This window comes from Eumetopias jubatus, unplaced genomic scaffold, assembly GCF_037043125.1.
Source record: "Eumetopias jubatus isolate StellerSeaLion01/CBP00866 unplaced genomic scaffold, mEumJub1_p1.0 scaffold_20, whole genome shotgun sequence".
Classification (NCBI taxonomy): Eukaryota; Metazoa; Chordata; class Mammalia; order Carnivora; family Otariidae; genus Eumetopias; species Eumetopias jubatus.
In genome coordinates, this window is record NW_028274826.1 from 1592208 (window position 1) to 1613253 (window position 21046).

The 21046-nt window shown below is 42.5% G+C and overlaps 1 protein-coding gene across 7 annotated transcripts in view; it reads left to right on the top strand.

Annotated features, from left to right (window-relative positions):
• LOC148162109 (putative phospholipid-transporting ATPase IIB) overlaps nt 1-21046 on the top strand; it is a 140147-nt gene that overhangs the window by 2095 nt on the left and 117006 nt on the right. For all 7 annotated transcript variants that reach the window (XR_015767193.1, XR_015767194.1, XR_015767195.1 and 4 more), the window contains exon 2: nt 18922-19093. Coding sequence is in view for 4 of the 7 variants with exons in the window: in XM_088020242.1 (XP_087876368.1) it covers nt 18922-19093 (172 nt within the window). In the remaining 3 variants the exon portion in view is untranslated. The remainder of the gene's footprint in view (nt 1-18921; nt 19094-21046) is intronic.

Genomic DNA, 21046 nt, shown 5'->3' on the forward strand with positions numbered 1-21046 from the left:
AGTGTGTGCTCTGTTGGGTATTGCAGTATACGTATGTGACTTATCACCATGGGGTGTTGGGATTCGTATTTTAGTCTGTGGAGTAGAGTGTGTAAACCTTACTTGCATTTTGGTCCCTTTACCCATCTTCTCCCCCTACACTTCAAATATCCTATCTTGAGTATCAGATGGTGTTACACTTTTTGTTTAAATCATCAAATATTTATAAAACTCATGATTATAAGGATAGTCTAATGTACGTACCCATGTTTCTGCTCTTTCTGTTACTCCTTCCTTGTATTCCAGGATTCTTTTTTCCCCATTCCTTTCTATTTGAAGTGCTTCCTATAGCCAATTTTTGAAATTTCTTCCACCTTAGAATGTTCTTATTTCCCCTTCATTCCGGAAGGATGGATGTATTGGGTATAGAATTCCTGGTTGACAGTTCTTTCGTTAGCCTTGAAAACTGGCTACTGCCCACCTTGCCTTCATGATTCCTGATGAGAAGTTCACTGCTGCGCGAGTTGGCGTTTCCCTGCGGGTAACGTGTCATTTCTCTCTGACTGCTTTCAAGGTCTTATTTGTTTTTCATTTTTACAAGTTTAACTGTGATGTATCTTGGAGTGGATTTCTTTTGGTTTATCTTGGTTGGTATTTAGTAAGAGATTTTAATCTGTTGGGTTTTGTTTCACCAAAGTTGGGGAGTTTCTTCAAGGACTCTGGTTTCCACTGTCTTCTCTCTCCTGCTGGTACTGGGGTGATACACATGTTGGATCTTTTGTTAGTGTTACATAATTCCCTTAGGTTCCCCGCCCCCCCAGTTTCTTTTTTCTGTGTTAAGATTGTGCGCATTGTATTGATTTTTGTTCGCAAATTCCCTAATTCTGTCCTTTGTCATCTTCACTCTTCTGTTGATTCCATGCAGCAGTGTTTCATTTGAACTAGTGTGTTTGTCAGTTTTATAATTTCTGTTTGTTTCAAGAGAATTGTTATTGCTTGTTGAAGCATGTTTATGTTTGCTGCTTAAAATGATTGTCACATAATTCCAGTATCTGAGTTAATTTGAGTTTTGGTGTCTGTTGATTATCCTTTCTAACTCACACTGTGAATCTTCTGGTTCTTGATGTGATGGATGATTTTTTATTTTATCCTGGACATTCTGTCTCTTATGTCTGGAGAATGTGGGTTCTGTTTATATCTTTTACTTTAGCAGGTGATCGCCCTGTTTAGGTTTACCTTGTAGGTCCTGGCCTACATTTGTGGGTTGTGATCCCAGTGACAGTTTAATTTTGTGTTACAGTTTTTGGTGTGCTTGGTTTATGTGGTGTACTGGGACTCCTTCTTGTCCCTGCTTATCGTGCTGAAAGGAAGAGGCGATCTCCCCAGGCCCAGTGTCTCTTGGTAAGAGAAGGAATGGTCAGTCCATGTGATGAAAAGGCCTTGTTGGATGGGCAGTGGTTGTGATTGTACCCGCTCTGCACGAGCCTGCTGGCTGTTCTGGTGTGTCTGGTTAGGGGAGGAGTCTCAGCACCGCTGTGGCCCTTGGAATCCCTCTTGCTGGTGCTTCCTGCTGCTCTGGTCTCTGGTGGCAGAGGAGGGGAGTTCAGGCCCTGAATAGAAGCGGTTTCCTGGACTGGCTGCTTCTGAAGTGGGGCTGTGCTTGGTGATGCTGCCTGGTTTCCCTCCTGGTGAGAAGAGAGGGGCGTCTCGGCCCACGGGGACACAGGGGCTTTCTGAGGCTTCTAACCTGTTTTTGTGGCAGGGTTCCTCTAACTGCTGCCGCCCAGATGCACCCCTGTCCCTCGATGGGACAGGGGAGTCTTAGTTCCATGGGGAAGGATGCCGTTTCCCACGGCACTTTTTGATCTGTCTTGCTGGTGGTGGTGTACTCTTGCTCCCTCCAGGGGAGGAATGATCTTTCCGGGGTGCCTTTCCTTGCTGGGTTGGGAGTTAGGGAATGCCAGGCCTGTCTCCTTCCTGCTGTTGGGTGAGGGCCTGTAGGACGTCCTGCCGCTGTGTCGTTTCTCAGTCCTTGGTCCCAAGCCCCCCTAACCCTCTTCCTCTTCACTGCTGCCTTCTCGCCCCCTTCCAGAGCTCTCCTTTGTTTGGCTCTTGCTTTATTTCCAAGCTTATAGTTGGGCTTAGGGAAGAGGAGCAGGGAGAGATGGATCTTAAACTGGAAGTTGTGCTTTTACATTATTTTGTGAAGGTTGGTTGTATTTTATCATAATAACATATGGTAAAAGGCTAATGAGAATATACTGTGGCTCTGTACTCCGCTTATTGCTTCCTCCTTACCCCAGCCTCTCACCCCCAAGGCACTTATTTTGGATTCTTCTAGCTGTTTCTTCTGGCATTTAAAATCTTCATATTTCAGTGGCTATATTTCTGACTCTGTCAGCATCGAAAATTACTTTTCTTTTGAAGCCTTCCATTATCTCAACCAGGATAGAGTTAGATGCCCCTGCTGGCTCCTACAGGCCCCTGTTCCCCCTCAGAGCACAGATTGCACTTGACTGTAGATGTCTCTTTTCCATGAATGGAACGGCAGTGACTGTCAGATTTTAGCCCTGATGCCTGGCCTCATGAGATGACTTGGAAAGTGTTCCCTTCTCTCCTGCTTTCTGGAAGACTTCGAATAGAGTTGCTCTCTTCTTTAAATGTTTGGTAGAATTCCCAGTGAAACCGTCTGGACCTAAGAGATTTCTTTTTTGGGTGTTTCACTTTACAAACTCAGTTTCTTTAATAGTTAACTAGGCTATTCAAATGAGCTATTTTGTTTGGGGTGAGTTGTGATTGTGCCCTTTGAGGAATTGGTCCTTTTCCCCAGGAAAGTTGCCATATTTATGTGTGTAGTGTTGTTCGTCATCTATTCTCTTACTATCTTTTTGATGTTGTTTCATTCAGATATTGGTGGTTTGTGCCTTCACTCCTTTGTTGGTTAGTCTTACTAGAGGTTTGAGTTTTTTCAAAGAGCTATCCTTTATTTTTCTTATTTTTTCTGTAGTTGTCTGTTTTTACTTTTATTAATTTCTGTGCTTTACTTTTCCTTCTTTTTGATTGCTTCTTTAGGTTTTATTTTTTATCTTCTCATTCTTGTTTCTTATGGTGGGAGTTTAGATTATTGATTGGAGACTTTTCCTCTTTTTTTAACATAAGGATTTTGTGCTGTCAATTTCCCTCTCAGCACTGATTTATCGGTGTCCCACAAATTTTGGCATTTTGTTTTACTTTGAGACTTCCCCTCTGTCTCATGGATTACTTAGGAATGTGTATGGAAAATTTGCTGTTATATTTCTGTTACTAATTTCTAGCATGATTTCTTTGTGGTTAAAGAACATGCTTCGTGTTACTTCATTTAATTTTGGTGGTTTGTCTTGTGACCAAGAATATGGTCTGTATTGGTAAGAATTTCAGGGCCCAAAAGAAGGTGTATTGTGCTGTCGTTGGGTGAAATGTTCTGAAATGTTGATAAGATCCTGTTATCTTTGCTAGTTTATGTTCTAGTTGTTTTCTTGGTTGAGGGTGGGTCGTTGAAGTCTCTAACTGTAATTGTGCATTTGTCTATTTTTCCTTTTGGTTTTATCAATTTTTACTTTACTGTTTTGCCAGTCTGTCATTTGGTGCAGACATGTTTGGGATTGCTCTGTTTTGATGGACTGATGCTTTTATTATTTTATAATTTCCATCTGTCTCTAGTAATATTTTTGCTCTGGGCTTTCCTTTTTCTGACATTTATATAGCCACTCATGCTTTATTTTGACTAATGTTTACCTGGCATATGATTTTCCATCCTTTTACTTTCCACCTGCTTATATTTGAGGTAAGTTTGTTGTAGTCAGCATATGGTTGGCTTATGTTTTGTTTTTGTTTTTTTTTAAAGAATTTATTTATTTATTTGAGAGAGAGAATGAGATAGACAGCATGAGAGGGGAGAGGGTCAGAGGGAGAAGCAGACTCCCCGCCAAACAGGGAGCCCGATGCGGGACCCGATCCCGGGACTCCAGGATCAAGACCTGAGCCTGTGCCAATCTCTGTCTTATGATTGATATATTTAGAGCATTTATGTTCAGTGTAATGATTGACAAGTTAGGGCTTATATCTGCCATTTTCCTTTTTGATTGCTGCGTTGTTTCTTTGTTTTCTTTTTCCTGTTTTTCTGTGGGTTACTTGAACAATTTTTGGAATTCCATTTTGATTTACCTATGGTGTTTCTCCACTGTATGTCTTTGTATAGATGTTATTTAGTGGTAGTTCTAGATATGACATTATACATATGTGATTCATCACAGTATTCTGGTGTTGATATTTTATCAGTGTTAGTAAAGTGAAGAATCAGTACCTCTTTACATCCCTTTACTCATCCTTACTGGTAAAGTAATTATCTTGTACAATTACATAAATACTTTAATTTTGCAAAAGTACATAAATATTTCCCTTACATATGACTACAGTTATACATCAGTGTTAATTTTTCTCTCTCTCAAACATAATCTAGAAAACTCAAAAGGAGAAGAAATGCCTATTCTATTCACCCATGTTTTCACTATTTCTGTTGTTCTCTTATTTCTTGAAGGTCCTGAATTCCTTATTATTTCTGTTCTAAGAATTCCTTGCTATTCTTTTAGTGTAGGTCTGCTGAAAACAAATTCTCTTAGTTTTCTTTCGTCTTAGAAGGTCTTATTTCTGCTTCATTCCTGAAGGGTAATTTCACCAGATACACAATTTGGGGTTGACAGTCCTTTTTCTATTTTAAGCCCTTGGAAAATGTTATGCTACTTCTTTCTGGCCTCCATGATTTCTGATGAGAAATCTGATGTCATTGGAATGTTTTCTTTTCCTGTGGGTAAGATGTCATTTCTCACTACTTACAAGCTTTTTTTCTTGTCTTTAGTCCAGTAGTTTGATTATTATGGGTCTTGACATAGATTTCTTTGGGTTTATACTGTTTGGGGTTCACGTAGCATATTGAATCTGCAAGTTTTATCTTTTGTCAGGTTAGGAGTTTTCAGCCATTATTTGTCTAGAACTTTTTGAGCCCCACCCTCTTTCATCTCTTCTAACACTCTCTCTGGAGACACCTTGTGAGATCTTTCTTGTGTCTCAAACATCCTGAGTTTCTCCTCATTTGTTTTAAGTCCATTTTCTGTCCAGATTGGTTTCTGTTGTTCACTCTTCAAGTTCATTGACTTTTCCTTTGTCTCTTCTTTTCTGCCCCTGAACCCTATGCATTGTTTTCAAATCTCCATTATTGTATTTTTTAGTTTTAGAATTTCCATTTGGTTCTTCTTCATATTAGCTTTCTTTGCTGAAATAGCTGTTTGTTTGTTTTCATTTGCTTCAAGTATGTTTGTAATTGCCCATAGACACATTTTTATGATGGATATGAGAATCCTTGTCAGATAATTTCACCATATGCATCCCTTTGGTGTTGGCATTTGTTGGTTATTTTTCCTTCAGGATTAGAGATTTTCCTGGCTTTTGGTATAATGAGTCCTTTTTTTTTTTTTTAAATTGTATCCTGGACATTTTGGGTATTATGCTGGGAGGTTCTGGACTTTATTCAAATAATCTTCTGTTTTATCAGGCCTCCTCTGACACCCCATGGGACTGGGGGATAGGGAGGTGGGATGAGGTGGTGCTGCCTTGTTGCTGGCAGATGGGGTGAAAGCTGGGTTCCCTTTGACACCTGGGAGAAGAGGGTGCCCCCTTCACCGCTGTGCAGACATGGGGTCTGCGGGTGGTCCCCCCTTCACCGCTGGGCAGACATGGGGTCTGCGGTGCCGCGTGGGGCTCTGCTGATGTCCCCTTGTCTGGGGAGGGGAGGAATGCCTGTTTATTGCAGCCTCTCGCCTCCTGCAGTATGGCCTGGGGGGCCTTTACGTCTGGGTTCCTGTGAACCCAGTGGTAGGGATGGGCAGGAGGGCCTGGGCTGTTCTTGGGGCTCTCTTTGGTTTATGTCCGTGGTTTTTCTGGCTGCTGACTCTCTGGTACACAATTTGGGATAAATGAGGCTGAAGGAGCGCATTGGGAACTCCCTGTTGTGTGACCTCTGGGGTCTGGGTCCCTCCTGGTCTGCCTCCTTCTCTTCACCTTTCCCTCTGTCGTCTCCAGGGTTATAGCTTATGGGGGAGAGGGGGAGGGCGCCCTGTCTGCTCAAGTCTTGTTCTGGAACTGGCAGGAAGGAGTCATTTACCTTTGTTCTGTTTTTGTCTTTACTCTTTGTATTTGAAAGTCAGTCTTATTATTTATTTTTCCATTCACTAACAAGTTTTGGCTACAGGCCTCCCGTGTGGAGTGTAAAATTCAGGGTTTTATGTATTCACAAGGTAAATGCAGCCATAACCACGGGCAGGGTTGGAAGATTTTCTTCACCTCTGAGAGAGACCTAGCGCCCCGCCTCTCAGCACCTCCCGCACCTCATCTCTGGAGGTTTTCTTACTGCAGTGAGATATACTTAACAAAGCTAACTGTGTTTAGGGTACTTTTGACTTAATATATAACAAATCTCTAATTTTATATTTCAGAACTGTAAAGTGAGTAAAGTTTTATATCCAAATTATGGCTTTTCTAGTATTTCTGTTTTGGGAAATGTGTGCTGTAAATTAGAAGACAGCTAACAAAATAGATAAAAAAATAAAAAGTGCAAATTCAGTCTTCTATTTCCAATAACAAAAGTTTATACTATGGGGTCTTTTTCTTCCACATTGGCAATTGAAAGCTAATTAGTTGTTAGAAAAACAGCTTTGACATGGGTTTTTCTTGCTTTGTGAGCTTTAAAAGGCTTTTTCTTTGACCATATAAAAATGTCATATTGTGTTCATAATGTATAAGGAATTGTAGTAATGTATTTTAAAGGTTTTCAGGTTTTCCTTGGAGTGAAACTACTTTTATTTCATTATAATCATGCTAGTTTAGGACACAATATATTTAACATGTAGTGATCATAAATTGTTACAACTGGTATAAAATTTTTCATCATTGGGTTTGTACTTTATGAAAATTTCAAGGGGACAAATTAGATATGATTTGAGTATGGTTAATATAGGAGGATGTTCTTGGTTTTTTTTTGGGGGGGTGGGGTTTTTTTTTTTTTTTTTTTGGAAGTTACTAGGTGAATGAAATGCTGTGTCCCACGCATAGTATTTAATAGTTCAGTAAGAGTGCAATTACTTGTTAAGATCATTTTCTGTGAACTAATGTGAGGCATTGATTTTCTTCTTGTAGTATGTATAGGTGGGTAAAAGTAAGGTATTTGTTAATTTGATATTTTTCATTTCTGTCTTTTAAATGGTACCCGTGTCATTCAAATTATCTTCACATTTGAAAAAAGAATGACTGACACTGGACATCATTGTGTTTATCCATGTCTATTAGTACCTATTCTTTGCTTCATGTTGCAGTGTGGCTTTGGCCCTGCCTAGAGTCATTTGCAATATTATAATGCTTAAACTTTAGTGTTTGAGAAGAGAGTCATGCTGAGAACAGATGGCTATTGTCTGATTATCTCTAAAATATTAGTGTGTTTCTTAATAGAGGCAACACAGTTTTTTTTATAGACACTCAGAATGAGTGTCTATACACGATTTCCTCTGAATCTTTAAAAATTTTACAATTATGATCTAAAAAAATGCCTTTAGTTATAAAGATGAAACTTTTTTGTGTTTTCACAGCTGAAAAGGTTTTTTCAAGTACCAAATGATTCTTCCTTTGTTTTTTTTTTTTTTTTAAGATTTATTTATTTATTTGACAGAGAGTGAGAGAAAGAGAGAGCACAAGCAGGGGGAGGGGCAGAGGGAGAAGCGGACTCCCTGGGAGTCCAGTGTGGGACTCGATCCCAGGACCCTGGGATCACGACCTGAGCCGAAGGCAGACGCTAGTGACTGAGCCGCCCAGGTGCCGCTACCAAATGATTCTTAAGATAGTGTTTATCAAAGTGCTCAGGCCCAGGACTCCTTGGAATCAGAGACATATTTTTAAGGATCTGTAGTTCACTCGAGTTCATGAAATTCTTTAAACCTGCCAGAACAGGTCTGTTTCACTGTAGTTTCTACAGCTGACAGTATTAGCATGAAGATAGATTTGGTGATTGTGAACATCACAGTTTTGGGTATAACTGGGTCATGTGTCCTGAGCTAATCGGCCCACTTATGTTTTTAATTTCTGGATTGGCGTTTACATAATATTAGATATTGTCCCATTACTCTAATTTAGAAGCTTGTTTCGATTCATGTATAGCGTTGGTGTAATTTCTTATGTTAAGAAATTGGTATTGAGGTTTTTTACAGAACGCCGTGGAAGAGGAGTCGGTGGCTCCGAGGTTACTGTGTCCATAGTCCACATGGGGGGCATCTCCGGGCGTGGGCACTGACTGGCCCTTGCGCGTCTTGCTTGTTTTTATTGCTGAGGTCAAGGCGTGCCTTTCAGGCAATGTTCCTTTCCTTTTTTTTTTTACACAACTATTCTGCTGTTTAACTCCTCTGCTACTGTAGGAAGGGAAGAGTACCAGTTTCCCAGTATACAGTTTTGCTGCTTATTAGTGACTCATCAGTGACACGCTTGAACTTGGAAGCTGTGTTTGATGAAGGAGACATACCCATTTCTTTATAGTACTTTGTTGCTTTGTTTTTCTACTCTATTAACATGTAGGCAAAGAGGGCAGTGTTTATTTTTCTTAAAGAAGGTTGAAGCATTAGGCATATTTTAAATGGTTTCTCCCTTTACTATCAGTTGGCTTCTCAGCAATGCTTCTCATCAAAATGGAAACAATAAGGCTGTTAGATACCTAATGTGAGTTTAAGCTAGTTATTGTATTGACCTACTTTTACTTAGATACATGTAAATTACGCACCTTCTAGGACTTGAGTGTTTTTTGTTGAAGGTTCCCAATTTTTCTAAACCTTTGGCAGCAGCTAAGAGAGTTGTCTCCGTTTCTTAGTGTGGCAGTACTCTTGGGTTTGGTATCATCTGTTCTGTCGTCTTTGTTCACATTGTTTTTACTCTTTTTAAAAATATGTTTCCAGAATTATACTTAATTGCTGGAAACGTTGATTTTTCTTGAGTGACAAACCAATTAAGTGTGTATGACACTAGGCAACACAGACACTTAGGATTTTCTGCTTATCCTGTCTCTGAAAAAATCCATTATTCATCATCTTATTGTTTTTAAATACTGAGGTAAAATTTTCAATACGATAGGAAAATTGCATTGGAAATGGAATAAATTGCTTGCCAGTTCAAAGGCTCCATCTCTGAAGTGGAGGTTACTAAACGTGATGTTGCTTATGTTCATTATCTTTCAGACTCTTTGTACTACTTTTCTAGCATTAAACTTGATAAGATTGTGACTTTTGCTAAAATGCAGCACAATCGCTGAAAGAACTTAATGAAAAAGACTAAAAATCTCATTTTGTATACTATATTATAATATATTTAAGTGGCATTTTGAATTTTAATTGCATTTTGTATAAATATTCATTTTCTAGTTGACTGTTTTAAAAGAAGTGATCTTATGCAGAGAATGAGAAAAAAGGAATTTTTCTGAGGAAACCTATTGACTCTGTTTTAGGCCCGCTCCCTCACAGCTGAGAGGAGCTTTTGTGTGAGCCCCTCAAATGACGAGTCTCCTGTTGTGGGGATGTTGTGTGGTGTGTGGATGGTGACTGGAGCGAGGGGACCCTGGGTGCTGGTCGGGGCGGGGACAGGTGCTGCCGCTCCTCCCTGTGACTCTCGGAAGGCCCTCCCTCCGCCTTACTGCTGTCAGCGACAGCGTGTGGGTGTCCGACACCCGGGACCGGGTCTCATCACTGGAACTAAAGTCTTCCGTGCTTTTTGGGTAGACTTTTAAGCAGCACAGCACAGTCATGGTCATCTTGGTAGATCAATCTTTTGTACATTTTTCATGTTTTCAAATATTTGCTTTCATGGATCATTAGAAGCTATGGTTAAAGTTACTCCCATTACAAAAAAGGGCTGTCAGGGCATTTTCACAAACTGTCCTCCATAAAAGTTGTTCACACTCTTGCTAGCCATTAAGAGTGCTTCGTTAACCAAGACTGTTAAGAATGCTAAGGGTGAAGAATTTTTTTCAGTTGTTTTAATTTGCGTGTTTTAGAAGTTCTCTTGGAAACAAAAATGACTCCTAGTCTTAAAACCTTCCACTGACTTCCCTTCCCCTGAGAGTTAAAGTGAGACTCCTTATCCTGGCAGGCCGTGCCCACGGGACTCAGCCCTGCCCACCCCTTCAGCCGCATCCGGTGTCCCTCCCGTGCCTTGCCCACTCCAGCTGCCCCGGCTTTCTCTCCAGTCCTGAGCCCTCAAGGCTCTGCAGCCCCTTCCAGGTCTCCCAAGACCTTCTGTGGTTGGTTCCTTTCATGCAGGTGTCTCCTCTTGAGACTCGGCTTCCTTCTGGCCCTCGCGCCTTCTGTATTAGAGTCTTCCCAGCACGTCTCCCTTTGCAAGTAGGCAGCCCGCTTCTTGTGCTTGTCCTCGTCGGGACAGCGCTCGCCCAGGGCGGTCCCTCAGGTGTGTGTGGGAAGGGTTAGAGTTCCTAATGTGGCTGCACATAGTTCTCTAAGTACAGCTGTATTTCTTTTTTTATGAATTGTCTTTGCTCATCTGTCATTCAAAGTGTTTGCTTTTTTTTTTAAAGATTTTATTTATTTATTTGACGGAGATAGAGAGAGAGCACAAGTAGGCAGAGAGGCAGGCAGAGGGAGAGGGAGAAGCAGGCTCTCCACCGAGCAGGGAGCCCGATGCGGGACTCAATCCTGGGACTCCAGGATCGTGACCTGAGCTGAAGGCAGTCGCTTAACCAACTGAGCCACCCAGGCACCCAAGTGTTTGCTTTTTTTAAATTTTATTTGTGAGAACTGTTTCTGAGGAATGGTTTTACTGTCATGTGCTGTAAAAGTTTCTCATTTGCGCTAAACTTTTCTTCTTGGACCATGCAGAATACAGGTACCCTGGGTGCCCGGTTGTGGGAAGGGCTCCGTAGACCCCAGCCCCCTTCTCCAGGGCCTCACAGTCCAGGAGGCCTTCAGGAGTGTTCTCTCTCCTTCTGGTGTTTGGTCTCATTGACAGGCCAGCTCCCCAAGTGATCAAACTCTTGCCTGAATGTGCCTGGTGTGTGAGGATTTGGCTTTTCCAGGATAGCCATACCGATTCTAGTTCCTTAACTGCGGCAGCCGGCAGGAGGGTGAGGGGAAGGGGCCTGGTGGTGCGTTCAGGCCGACCCCAGGGTAGAAACCAGCTTCGTATGTTGGAGATGTGGGTAGTGATGAGGAAATACCCATCTTCCGGGGGTTACGCGGCTGCTAGGGAGCTGGATTTCAGCGATATTTATAGAATGTGTTCCTTTTTAAAAAATTTATCAGACCTAACATAAAACTTACCATCTTAAGCACGTCTACCCAAGCGTGCAGTGCAGTGGCCGTGAGCACATTCACGCTGTTGTACCACTGTCCTCACCTCCCGCCCCCAGGCCTCCTTCCTCCTCCCAAACCCAAGCTCTGCACCCGGGAGACGCCTCGCTGTCCCCCCTCCCCGGCCCCCGTAGCCTTTCTGTACCTCCGTGTCTGTGGAGTTGACTGCTGTCACCTCGTGGAGGTGGAGCCCTTCGGGGTCTGTCGTATTGCGTCTGGCTTATTGCACTGAGCGAAATGTTTTCAAGCTTCGTGCCATAGCACACGTCACATTGCCTACTTCTTTTCAACCGGGTGATGTCACGTGGTATGGATAGACCACCTTTGGTCTTGGACATTTCAGTTATTTTTCTTTTTTATAGTAAGAATTTCCTATGTTAATTGTCTAAAACTAGGAATTAAATGAACGTAGGCGAGGTGCTTAAATTCATGCCTGACAGTTTCAGCAAACACTGGCCGCCGGCTTCTCCTGTCCCTCCTCCTCCTCTCAACGCTGAATTTCTACCTGGGCAGCAGGGAAGGGAGGCCACGCTGGCTTGCACCCACGTTCACTGTCCTTCCTTCAGCCTCGCCCTCTGCTTTCCCTCCCCCAGGGGGTAGCTGTCCCTTGCTCTGTAGCTGGGAGGGGTCACCTGAGGATCCAGATGGTCTTCAGTAGCTTTCAGTCGGTTCCTACTCTTTCCTCCCTCCCCACCCGCTTCAGAGGTCCCCCTGACGCCAGGCCCGCCCCTCCAGGGTCCCAGGGTTCTCCTGCTTCCTCGCGGCTGTGCTGAGACTCCTGTTTTTCTTGGATCTGCTTATTTACCATCCATCTATTTGCTTTCTAGCTTTCTACATTTTGTTATCATCTCTTGTTTTCTGTTCTGTAGGTTTCAGCTTTAAGAAAAAGCAGTGTTTTTGGTGTTGAAGGCAGTCGTGTATTTAATCTTCCATTTTTATGGGAAACACTTTCTAATCCTTTCTACCTGTGTGTCTGTCTGTCTGTGTTTTCTCTTTCAGAAGACAGCTGTTCTGGGCGTCCTAATCTGCAGAGCGGTGTAGACCTCTCGTCGCTCTCCTTACAGGAGTTGACAGTTGTAGTTATCTCGAAGCAGGCTGCCTTCTGTGTCCCAGCTCCAGTTCCAGAATTCTCACGGATAGCTGTGGCTGAGCTTGGGTGACTGGCAGTCCTTCCTGAGCTGTGCGCTGCCCCACCTACCTTCCCTACCTTCCCGTACGCAGCGGTCATTCCACACGCACCTGCCCCTCTACCTGGATGCAGCCCCTGCAGCCTGAGCTCAGTCGGCACCTTCCAAGGGCTAGGGGACTGTCTCGCCGGTAGCCACTGCTATCATTTAAGATTTCCTGGTGAGTGAGTCTGAGCTTGTGAGTTACAAGCTGTGTCCGTTACTGACTGCCGTGTCTTCAGTGTGGGCACGCATGTAGTGGTGCTCAGCAGGTGACTGAGGGTATGTACCCAGCACAGCCAAACGGCTTGCAGAGCGTTTTCTCACCTTCCTGTAAGGATTTTGAGAGGTGATCTTCCTTGGGGTCCTCAGCCTAACGTACTCTTTGTACTCCAGTATTTTCAGAGGTCTCGTGGTTTTTATTTTTTATATGACATTATATTGGGAGGAGGAGAAGTGTTTGCGTGGTTAGTGTTTGCTAAAGATCTGCCCACCGTCTCCTCAGGCTTATTCTCTGCTTTACAGTCTAAGGGCAGGTGGTACCTGTGTTTGTCGTGTGCTGTGTGTCGGGTCCCCTCGATGCCTAATCGGCATTGCACCGAAGCCCCAGAGTGCCTGGGGGAGCCTCAGCACAGGCCGTCGGCACACTTACACATCCTCCACGAGGAGAACACCTCTGTCTTCACCTCACCACCCTCTCTTATCCGAGGGCCGTTTCACATGAGGGAGGAAAGATGAGAGCGAGGTCGTGGGAAGCAGGATTGTCAAATTGACTCAGAATACAAAGAAAAAAATCGTCATTAATTGCTATGCAGTTGTATTCGTGTGCTATTGCTGTTGTAAAATTATCATAAATGTAGTGGCTTAAAACAAATGTATTATTTTCCAGTTCTGAAGGTCAGAACCGTATGGACTCACAGGGCTACTGTCAGGGTGTCAATATGCAGCATCTCCTCCTGTAGGTCCTTGCAGAGAGTCCAGTTCCATGTGGTTGTAGGTTAAAGTCCTGTTTTCTTGCGCCCAAATTACTCTAATACGATACATTTAAGAGATACTACCAATCAGTGTGGAAGAGATGGACTCTTGCATAAATAACATCCCCATTTCTGTTGTTGTATAGTATATATATCCCTGCAAAACTTCGTATTTGGTAGAAATGCTCGCTGGAAGTAACAGGGTTTATGGGCAAAAGTAAGGGCAGACCACTGGGGACCACATCACTAACAAAAACCGTCCTAGTCCTGGTGACATTTGCTGAAGGGGCACATTGAGTTCCTGGCCAGTGAAGATTTACCTGTGAGGAGGCTGGTGCCACGGGAGAGGGTCCTAGTTCCTGGGGTGCCCCCAGTGCACACGCCCCAAATACGCCCAGCTCCACTGAACAGCATGGGGAGCAGCCTTAGCCACAGTTTGTAAGTAGTAGTGCAGGACCCCGTGTGCTAGCAAACGTGAATCGGTGCCGGTAATGACAAGATGCCATTTTCCTCCCTTTATTTAAGCGAAGGGTACACGTATTTAGCTCTCATCTGATAAGGGTGAGGTAAAATTGCTTTTGGCATTATTCATAGCACTCAGTGGTGGGAGTTTAAATTTGCAGTTGGCAATAATATTTCAAGTGTTTTAGAGCTTATGACTTTGTACAAACTATTGCAGTTCTGGGATTCTTTGAAAGAATTCATGTAAAAATATGGAGAAAGTTCTGTGTACAGATATTTGCATGGAAACATTATTTAGTGGGAATTTATAAATGTTTTCTCTGTCCAACAGTGGGGGATACCTCAGTAACCTGTAACTCAGTAATCCACTTGCTGGCTTATTTTTTTAGTTACCACATGTTAAAAAGATGGTAAAAGGAGCTTAGGTAGCAGGTCAGCATTGGCCTTATTGTCCAAGGACATCTTTATAGTCATTGAATTCCACTTGTGTTTGGATTCTTTTTTTTTTTTTTTTTTTAAGATTTTATTTATTTACTTGAGAGAGAATGAGAGATGGAGAGCACGAGACGGAAGAGGGTCAGAGGGAGAAGCAGACTCCCCGCTGAGCAGGGAGCCCGATGCGGGACTCGATCCCGGGACTCCAGGACCATGACCCGAGCCGAAGGCAGTCGCTTAACCAACTGAGCCACCCAGGCGCCCCACTTGTGTTTGGATTCTTGACAGCTAGGCACCTGTTTCAAAAAAATAAAGTTTCAAGAAGGTGGAGGCTTCTGGAATCTTGCCTTCTGACCTTTTCACAGAATCCTAGTAAGCAAAGGACTGCCTGGCACCGTCACTGCATATACCCGCACATGCACACGCCCCCACACACATGCAGGTGTGTGAACACCCACATCCACAGATTCCCTGAGGGACTGCTAAGTTGGCACATATAAAGCTCGTTTATGTACTCTGCACTGGGTGTATACTTCATATACATTTAAAGCTTGTTATGTACTGTAGAAGATGTATTTCAATAACATCTTAGAGCAGAATGGAAATAATTCTGTTCTTGGATATTCCTGATCATCTGGAGTAGCACTCACCATTGTCATTCTTTTTTTAAAGATTTTATTTATTTGAGAGGGAGAGACACCGTGAGAGAGGGAACACAAGCAGGGGGAGTGGGTGAGGGAGAAGTAGGCTTCCCACAGAGCAGGGAGTCTGATGCGGGGCTCGATCCCAGAATCCCGGGGTCATGACCTGAGCCCAAGGCAGACGCTTAACAACTGAGCCACCCAGGCGCCCCTCATTTGATTATATCTTTTTAATTTCTTTTAATTTGGAGAAATCTTTGTGGTGGTTTTCTTTCTTCTCATGTGGCATTTTTGAAGCGTCCAGGCTGGTGGTTGGTAGTGTCTGGATTAGTATCTCCTGGAGTTGGGTGTAGTGCTCTTATTTTGTGCACTTCCCGTCACGTGAAAATTAGCCCCAGAGCAGTGCTTCTGAAGCAGCAGAGTGCGAGGGCTCTTGATACCAACTGTAGGCTACTTCCAGAAGTTTTTTGTTTCTGGGGGTGGCTCCAAGAATTTCTGGGGACTGCACTTTGAGAACCACTGCTCTGGGATTGAGTCAATACGGTAAATGTGTACATGTGTTGGCAGGAATGCTGGATCTGCTTCTTCTTGTATCACACCAGCAGGCAGACATCAGGTTGTCCTGTGGTGACTGGTTCTGAGTGTGAGTTCTAGCTTAAGGTGCTGATCTCTGTAGAATTTCTGCTGTTCGTAAGTTTCCATTTGCAGTTGTGAAGAATTAGATGATTCTCCAGCATCGTGACAGTTTTGTTCCCAAATGGTGCTTCCCAAATTTGTTCCCAAATCCCCCCCCCCCCAGGTATTAGTGGATTTTCCAAATATCTTTCTGTTACTGATTTATTTTTAAATTTATTTTTAAAGATTTTATTTGAGAGAGAGTGAGAGAAAGAGAGCATGAGCAGGGAGAGAGTGGCAGAGGGAGAAGCAGACTCCCCGCTGAGCAGAGAGCTTGATCCCAGGACCCTGGGATCACGACCTGAGCTGTAGGCAGACGCTTAACTGGCTGAGTCACCTAGGTGCCCCTGATTTTTTTTTTTTTTTAAGATTTATTTATTTGTTTCAGAGAGAGAGAGAGTGCAAGCATGAGTGGGGGGAAGGGAAGAGGGAGAAGCAGACTCCCCACTGAGCATGGAGCCAGAAGCAGGACTTGATCCCAGGACCCTAAGATCATGACCTGAGCTGAGGCAGACCCTTAAGCACCTGAGCCATCCAAGCGTCCCTTTCTGTTACTGATTTTTAAAAGAAATTCCTTTATGGGGTGCCTGGGTGGCTCAGTCGTTAAGCATCTGCCTTCAGCTCAGGTCATGATCTCAGGGTCCTGGCATCGAGCCCCACATCGGGCTCCCTGCTCAGCGGGGAGTCTGCTTCTCCCTCTCCCACTCCCCCTGCTTGTGTTCCCTCTCTCGCTGTGTCTCTGTCTGTGAAATAAATAAATAAAATCTTTATAAAAAAAAAAATTCCTTTATGGTAAGAGAACATACTTTGTCTAATTTCAGTTCTTTTGAATTTGTTAGTTTGTGTTATGGCCCAGGTTGCGGTCCGTGGGGATGAGTGTTCATGGTGCACTTGATGAGAACATTCTGCCGTACAGGGTAGAGTGCCAGGGTAGGTTGGCTGACAGTGCTGACCATGTCTTTCTGTCCTTTCTGATACTGTTTCTTCCATTAATTACTGAGAGAGGAGTTACGAAGTCTTCCGGCAGTATTATGGATTTGTTTCTTTCTCCTTTTACTTACATATTTCATACTTTGTGTACTTTGAAACTGGTGGTAGGTGCATGCACATTTATGATTGTTAGAGCTTATGGGTGATTTGATCTTTTATCATTATGTAATGTTCTTCTTTATCCTGGGCGGTTCTTTCATTTTATTTTTTTGATGTCTTCTTTGTCTTATAGTAGCTACTTTTTTTCCTTTGAACGAGTGTTTGTATCATATCTTCTTCCATCTTTTTACTTTTAATCTTTTAACATTATATGCCATTTTATTTCAAGTATTTTTATTTTTTTGTAGGTAGTGATTTTTGTCCTCCAGGTGACATTTGGTGACATCTGGACACATTTTTATTGTCACGACTGGGGGAATGCCGCTACTGGCATCAAATGCGTAGTGGCCTGGTTTGCTGTTGAACGCTCCACAATGCACAGGACAGCTCTGTCAACAGAATTCTGAGACCCAGAATGTTAATGGTACCGCTGTTGAGAAGCTCCACGCTAAGGATTGCAATATACATAGCTAACTTTTCACTGTTCATATTTTACACTTAATGTAAGCTATGGAATCGCCTGCTTCTTACAGGATAGCCGCCATATCAGTTCACATCTTTCTACACTGAAAACTTCACCAGATGATGTGACAGCTTTTGCTTTCAATAGTCATACACGTTTTAAAGAATTTTGTGTTCTTTATTTCCAAAAATCCAAGTTTCTTGATGGTATCATTTTTCTTCGTCTTGAAACTTTCTTTAGCTTTCTTTTGTATGAGGTCAGATGGTAACATACCCTCCAAGTTTTATCTTTCATCTGAGAATGTTTTTGTTCTGCCTTCATTCCTGGAGGATCTTTTTGCTGGATATAGAATTCTGGGTTGAGCCTTTTTCCCTTTCAGCACTTAGACATGGAGTTCCTGTCCTCTGGCCTCATCTCTCTCCATGAGAAGTCCATGGGCATTTGAATTGATGGGCTTCTCCATGTAATGAGTTGTTTTCTTCTGGCTCCTTCCAAGAATTTTTCCTTCATCTTTGCTTCGAGTAGTTTGATTAGTGTGCTTTTTGTGATTTCCTTTGACTTTATCCTGTTTCAGCTTGCTGTTGTCTTTAACTAGATTGTAGTATTGTCTGGCACTCATTTATGCTGTAGTTGTGGGCTTGGTTGGTTTTATTTGTCTTGTATAAAGTCTGTGGACTTCAGAGGGTGCGAGGGGAAATTTCAGTTTCAGTGACTACCATCATGTCCCGGGGACACACAGGTCTGTGCTCTGATTTTTACAATTGAGGTGAATACCTACCACAGAGGTTTGATGTAAAATCAAATAAGATAGCATTCGTGGGCTCTGCATTCTACTTTCTCATGAATTCTTGGTTCTCAAAGTAAGCTTTTAGTTTTAAAATGTACATATGTCTGTGATTGAGGAGAGATAAAATGGGAACTTGATACAGTAGGCTGCCTGTTTTTGGAATCAGAAGAGGATTATTGAACTCTGAAAGGGATGCTGGTTGTGGAGGAAATTATTTCCTTGAATAGAAAATTCAGAAAAGGGAATAACAGAGACAGAGTAAGTGTAAGTGGGACATAGCATCCTTGCTGCGTATATCAAATCTGACAACAAACCAAGGGACCGTGTTCCCACCTTTCAAAAGAAGATACTTCCATAGTTCAAAAGTCACTTCCACGACTTTGATTGATGAATGTAAAGTTGGGCACATTTTATATCCAATCGATCTGTAGCAGAGTATTTAGATATGACCTGGAAGTATACATTTTTTGCTAATATTTCGGGTGATTGTTTTTATATTCCTGAATTGAATACCACGAGTGGGTGGTACTGTTGAGCCGACTGTTCACACCAGTGGCTTTGTGGAGGGCTCCCCTTCTAGCGTGGTCATGTTCGCTTCCTTGGGCAGCCTGTTCCTTTCCTTCTGACCCTGGCTAAATACATTTTTTGTAAAGGAAAGTAGCATCCCTCATTTATAATGGTTTGCCTCCGCTGTAGACAGCTTAGTTTGAAGAAAAAAGAAAAATGTGGTTAGTAGAATGGGACCAGCTCTTGTCTTAAATAATACCCTTACCGGTGACAGAAGGCTGCTTGGCCTGCCTCAGCATTCTCTCCTTACCTCTGACCAGGTACCAGCTGGAAGATGAGTCTGCCCATTTGGATGAAATGCCATTAATGATGTCTGAAGAAGGCTTCAAGAATGATGAAAGTGATTACCACACGTTACCACGAGCTAGGATCACACAGAGAAGAAGAGGACTAGAGTGGTTTGTCTGGAGGATGGAAGTTCCTCTGCACCAGGTTTGTGATCTCTTGCTGCCTAATTTCCTATGCCCTCAGGTATACAGTTAAGGTATTTAGAAGCTCGGCTTCTAACATACTTATTTTTATATCAAATAAAGAAGACACTCTCAATGAAATGACATAACGGAAAGTGTTAAACATTAGTCAAAACCAAACATTGCTAATTAGAAAAGGACAGAATGTCAAGTTCACTTTCTTTTTTTAAAGATTGTATTTATTTATTGGTCAGAGGGAAACAGAGAGCACAAGCAGGGGGAGCGGCAGAGGGACAAGCAGACTCCCCGCTGAGCAAGGAGCCTGATGTGGGGCTCGATCCCAGGACCCTGGGATCATGACCTTGAGCTGAAGGCAGACGCTTAATCGACGGAACCACCCAGGCGTCCTCAAGTTCACTTTTTTTATGCGACATTTAAATGTTTAGAAAGTGGAGAAAGATTAGTGGTTTTGTATTGATTGCATGGTAGAGTCAATTCTGGTCACTGTGTCAGCATTTGTAAACCGTGCTCTCTTCCATCTTCGGTCCTGCTCTCATCCAGAAAGGCAGGTAGGGGCCTGTAAAATGCAGTTTAATAATACTGGAACTCTGTGTATTATGGGCCTGTAAAATGCAGTTTAATAATACTGGAACTCTGTGTATTATTTGACTCAAATGCTTTGAGTTGGAAGAAGATTCTTCAGTAAATTTAACCAGAAAGAAACAAAGGTAAGACCTGCTCATATTTAAACAAGTTCACTGGTGGTTGAGATAAACTTCATCAGCTGTGCTCACCCTTGACTTTAGAGGCTGGTCTGTGAAACCACACTCTGTGTCTAGGACACTTGGCCATTGACTGTCCTCCAGCCCTAGGGATGGGTAGAGCAAGATTTCAGCTGACTGATGCCAACATAACTTGAGTGGGGTATGTCGAATAAATTACTGCTTTGATAGTCTTTCTGCTCTTTAAAGTTTGTGGTCAGTGCCTTTCTTAACCATCATGAACTTAGATCCCTTTGACCATAAAAGAGATACAAGTAATTGTAGAAAGATATCTTATGTATCATCCTCATTATCTCTTTAGAAGTTTGTAAAAAGATGTTTTTACAACCAATTTGATTTTGGGGTCGGCTCACATAGTGGTATTCAAACAGTGGTGTGTGGACTCCCAGGGACTCTGAGGAATCCCTCAAAGAGATCGACCACACAGAATCGGGAAGTGAGCCTGAGCAGGATTTAGGCTTATCACCCCCTCTCAGCTTCCAATTAGTGTCTGTCTTTATCTTTCCTGTGTATTGTAAGCTTTTCATATGAAGAAGGAATTTCATGGCTAAACAAGGTTTTAGAAATCACTGACTTGTGTTACTAATTTTTAATGAGTGAGACAGTTTTTTCACAAAACATTTTCTAGGTTAAATAGCCAATATTCCTGGAGTATTCTTTGGGGGTACTTAACCTTGTCTAGACTTAATTCCTTTTAACAGTTGCAGGGCTATGCAGAATTGTTTTTTCTTGTGTCCCTTGTGATGCTTTGTGCTTTTCAAGGGGTTTATCTACTTTCAAATATATAAATTCATGTAATAGAAAACGTATGAGGTTCTGGAGGGATGTCACATTTTATTATTCCTGATATTGTTAATTTATCTCTCCCTTTTCCCTGTTAATCTTGATAGGAGGTTATCAGTTCTTTTCAAAGAGCCAAACTTCTGGTGTTGTCTTTGCTTTTGAAATTTTAAGCTTTTATCATGAAATAAATCCAGACTTGAAATAAATTCACTTTTATCTTGAAATAAATCCAAACTTATAGAAAAGTTGCAAGAATTCCTCCTATGCCCTTTGCCTAAGATCGCTAATGTTTAATCTTTTGCCACATTTATTGACCATTCTCTTTGTATCTCACTGTTATTTTCAGAGTGATTTCAGACGAGGCTGCTTGTTACTTCACTCCTCTTTGATCTTAGTGTTCCGTGCATGTT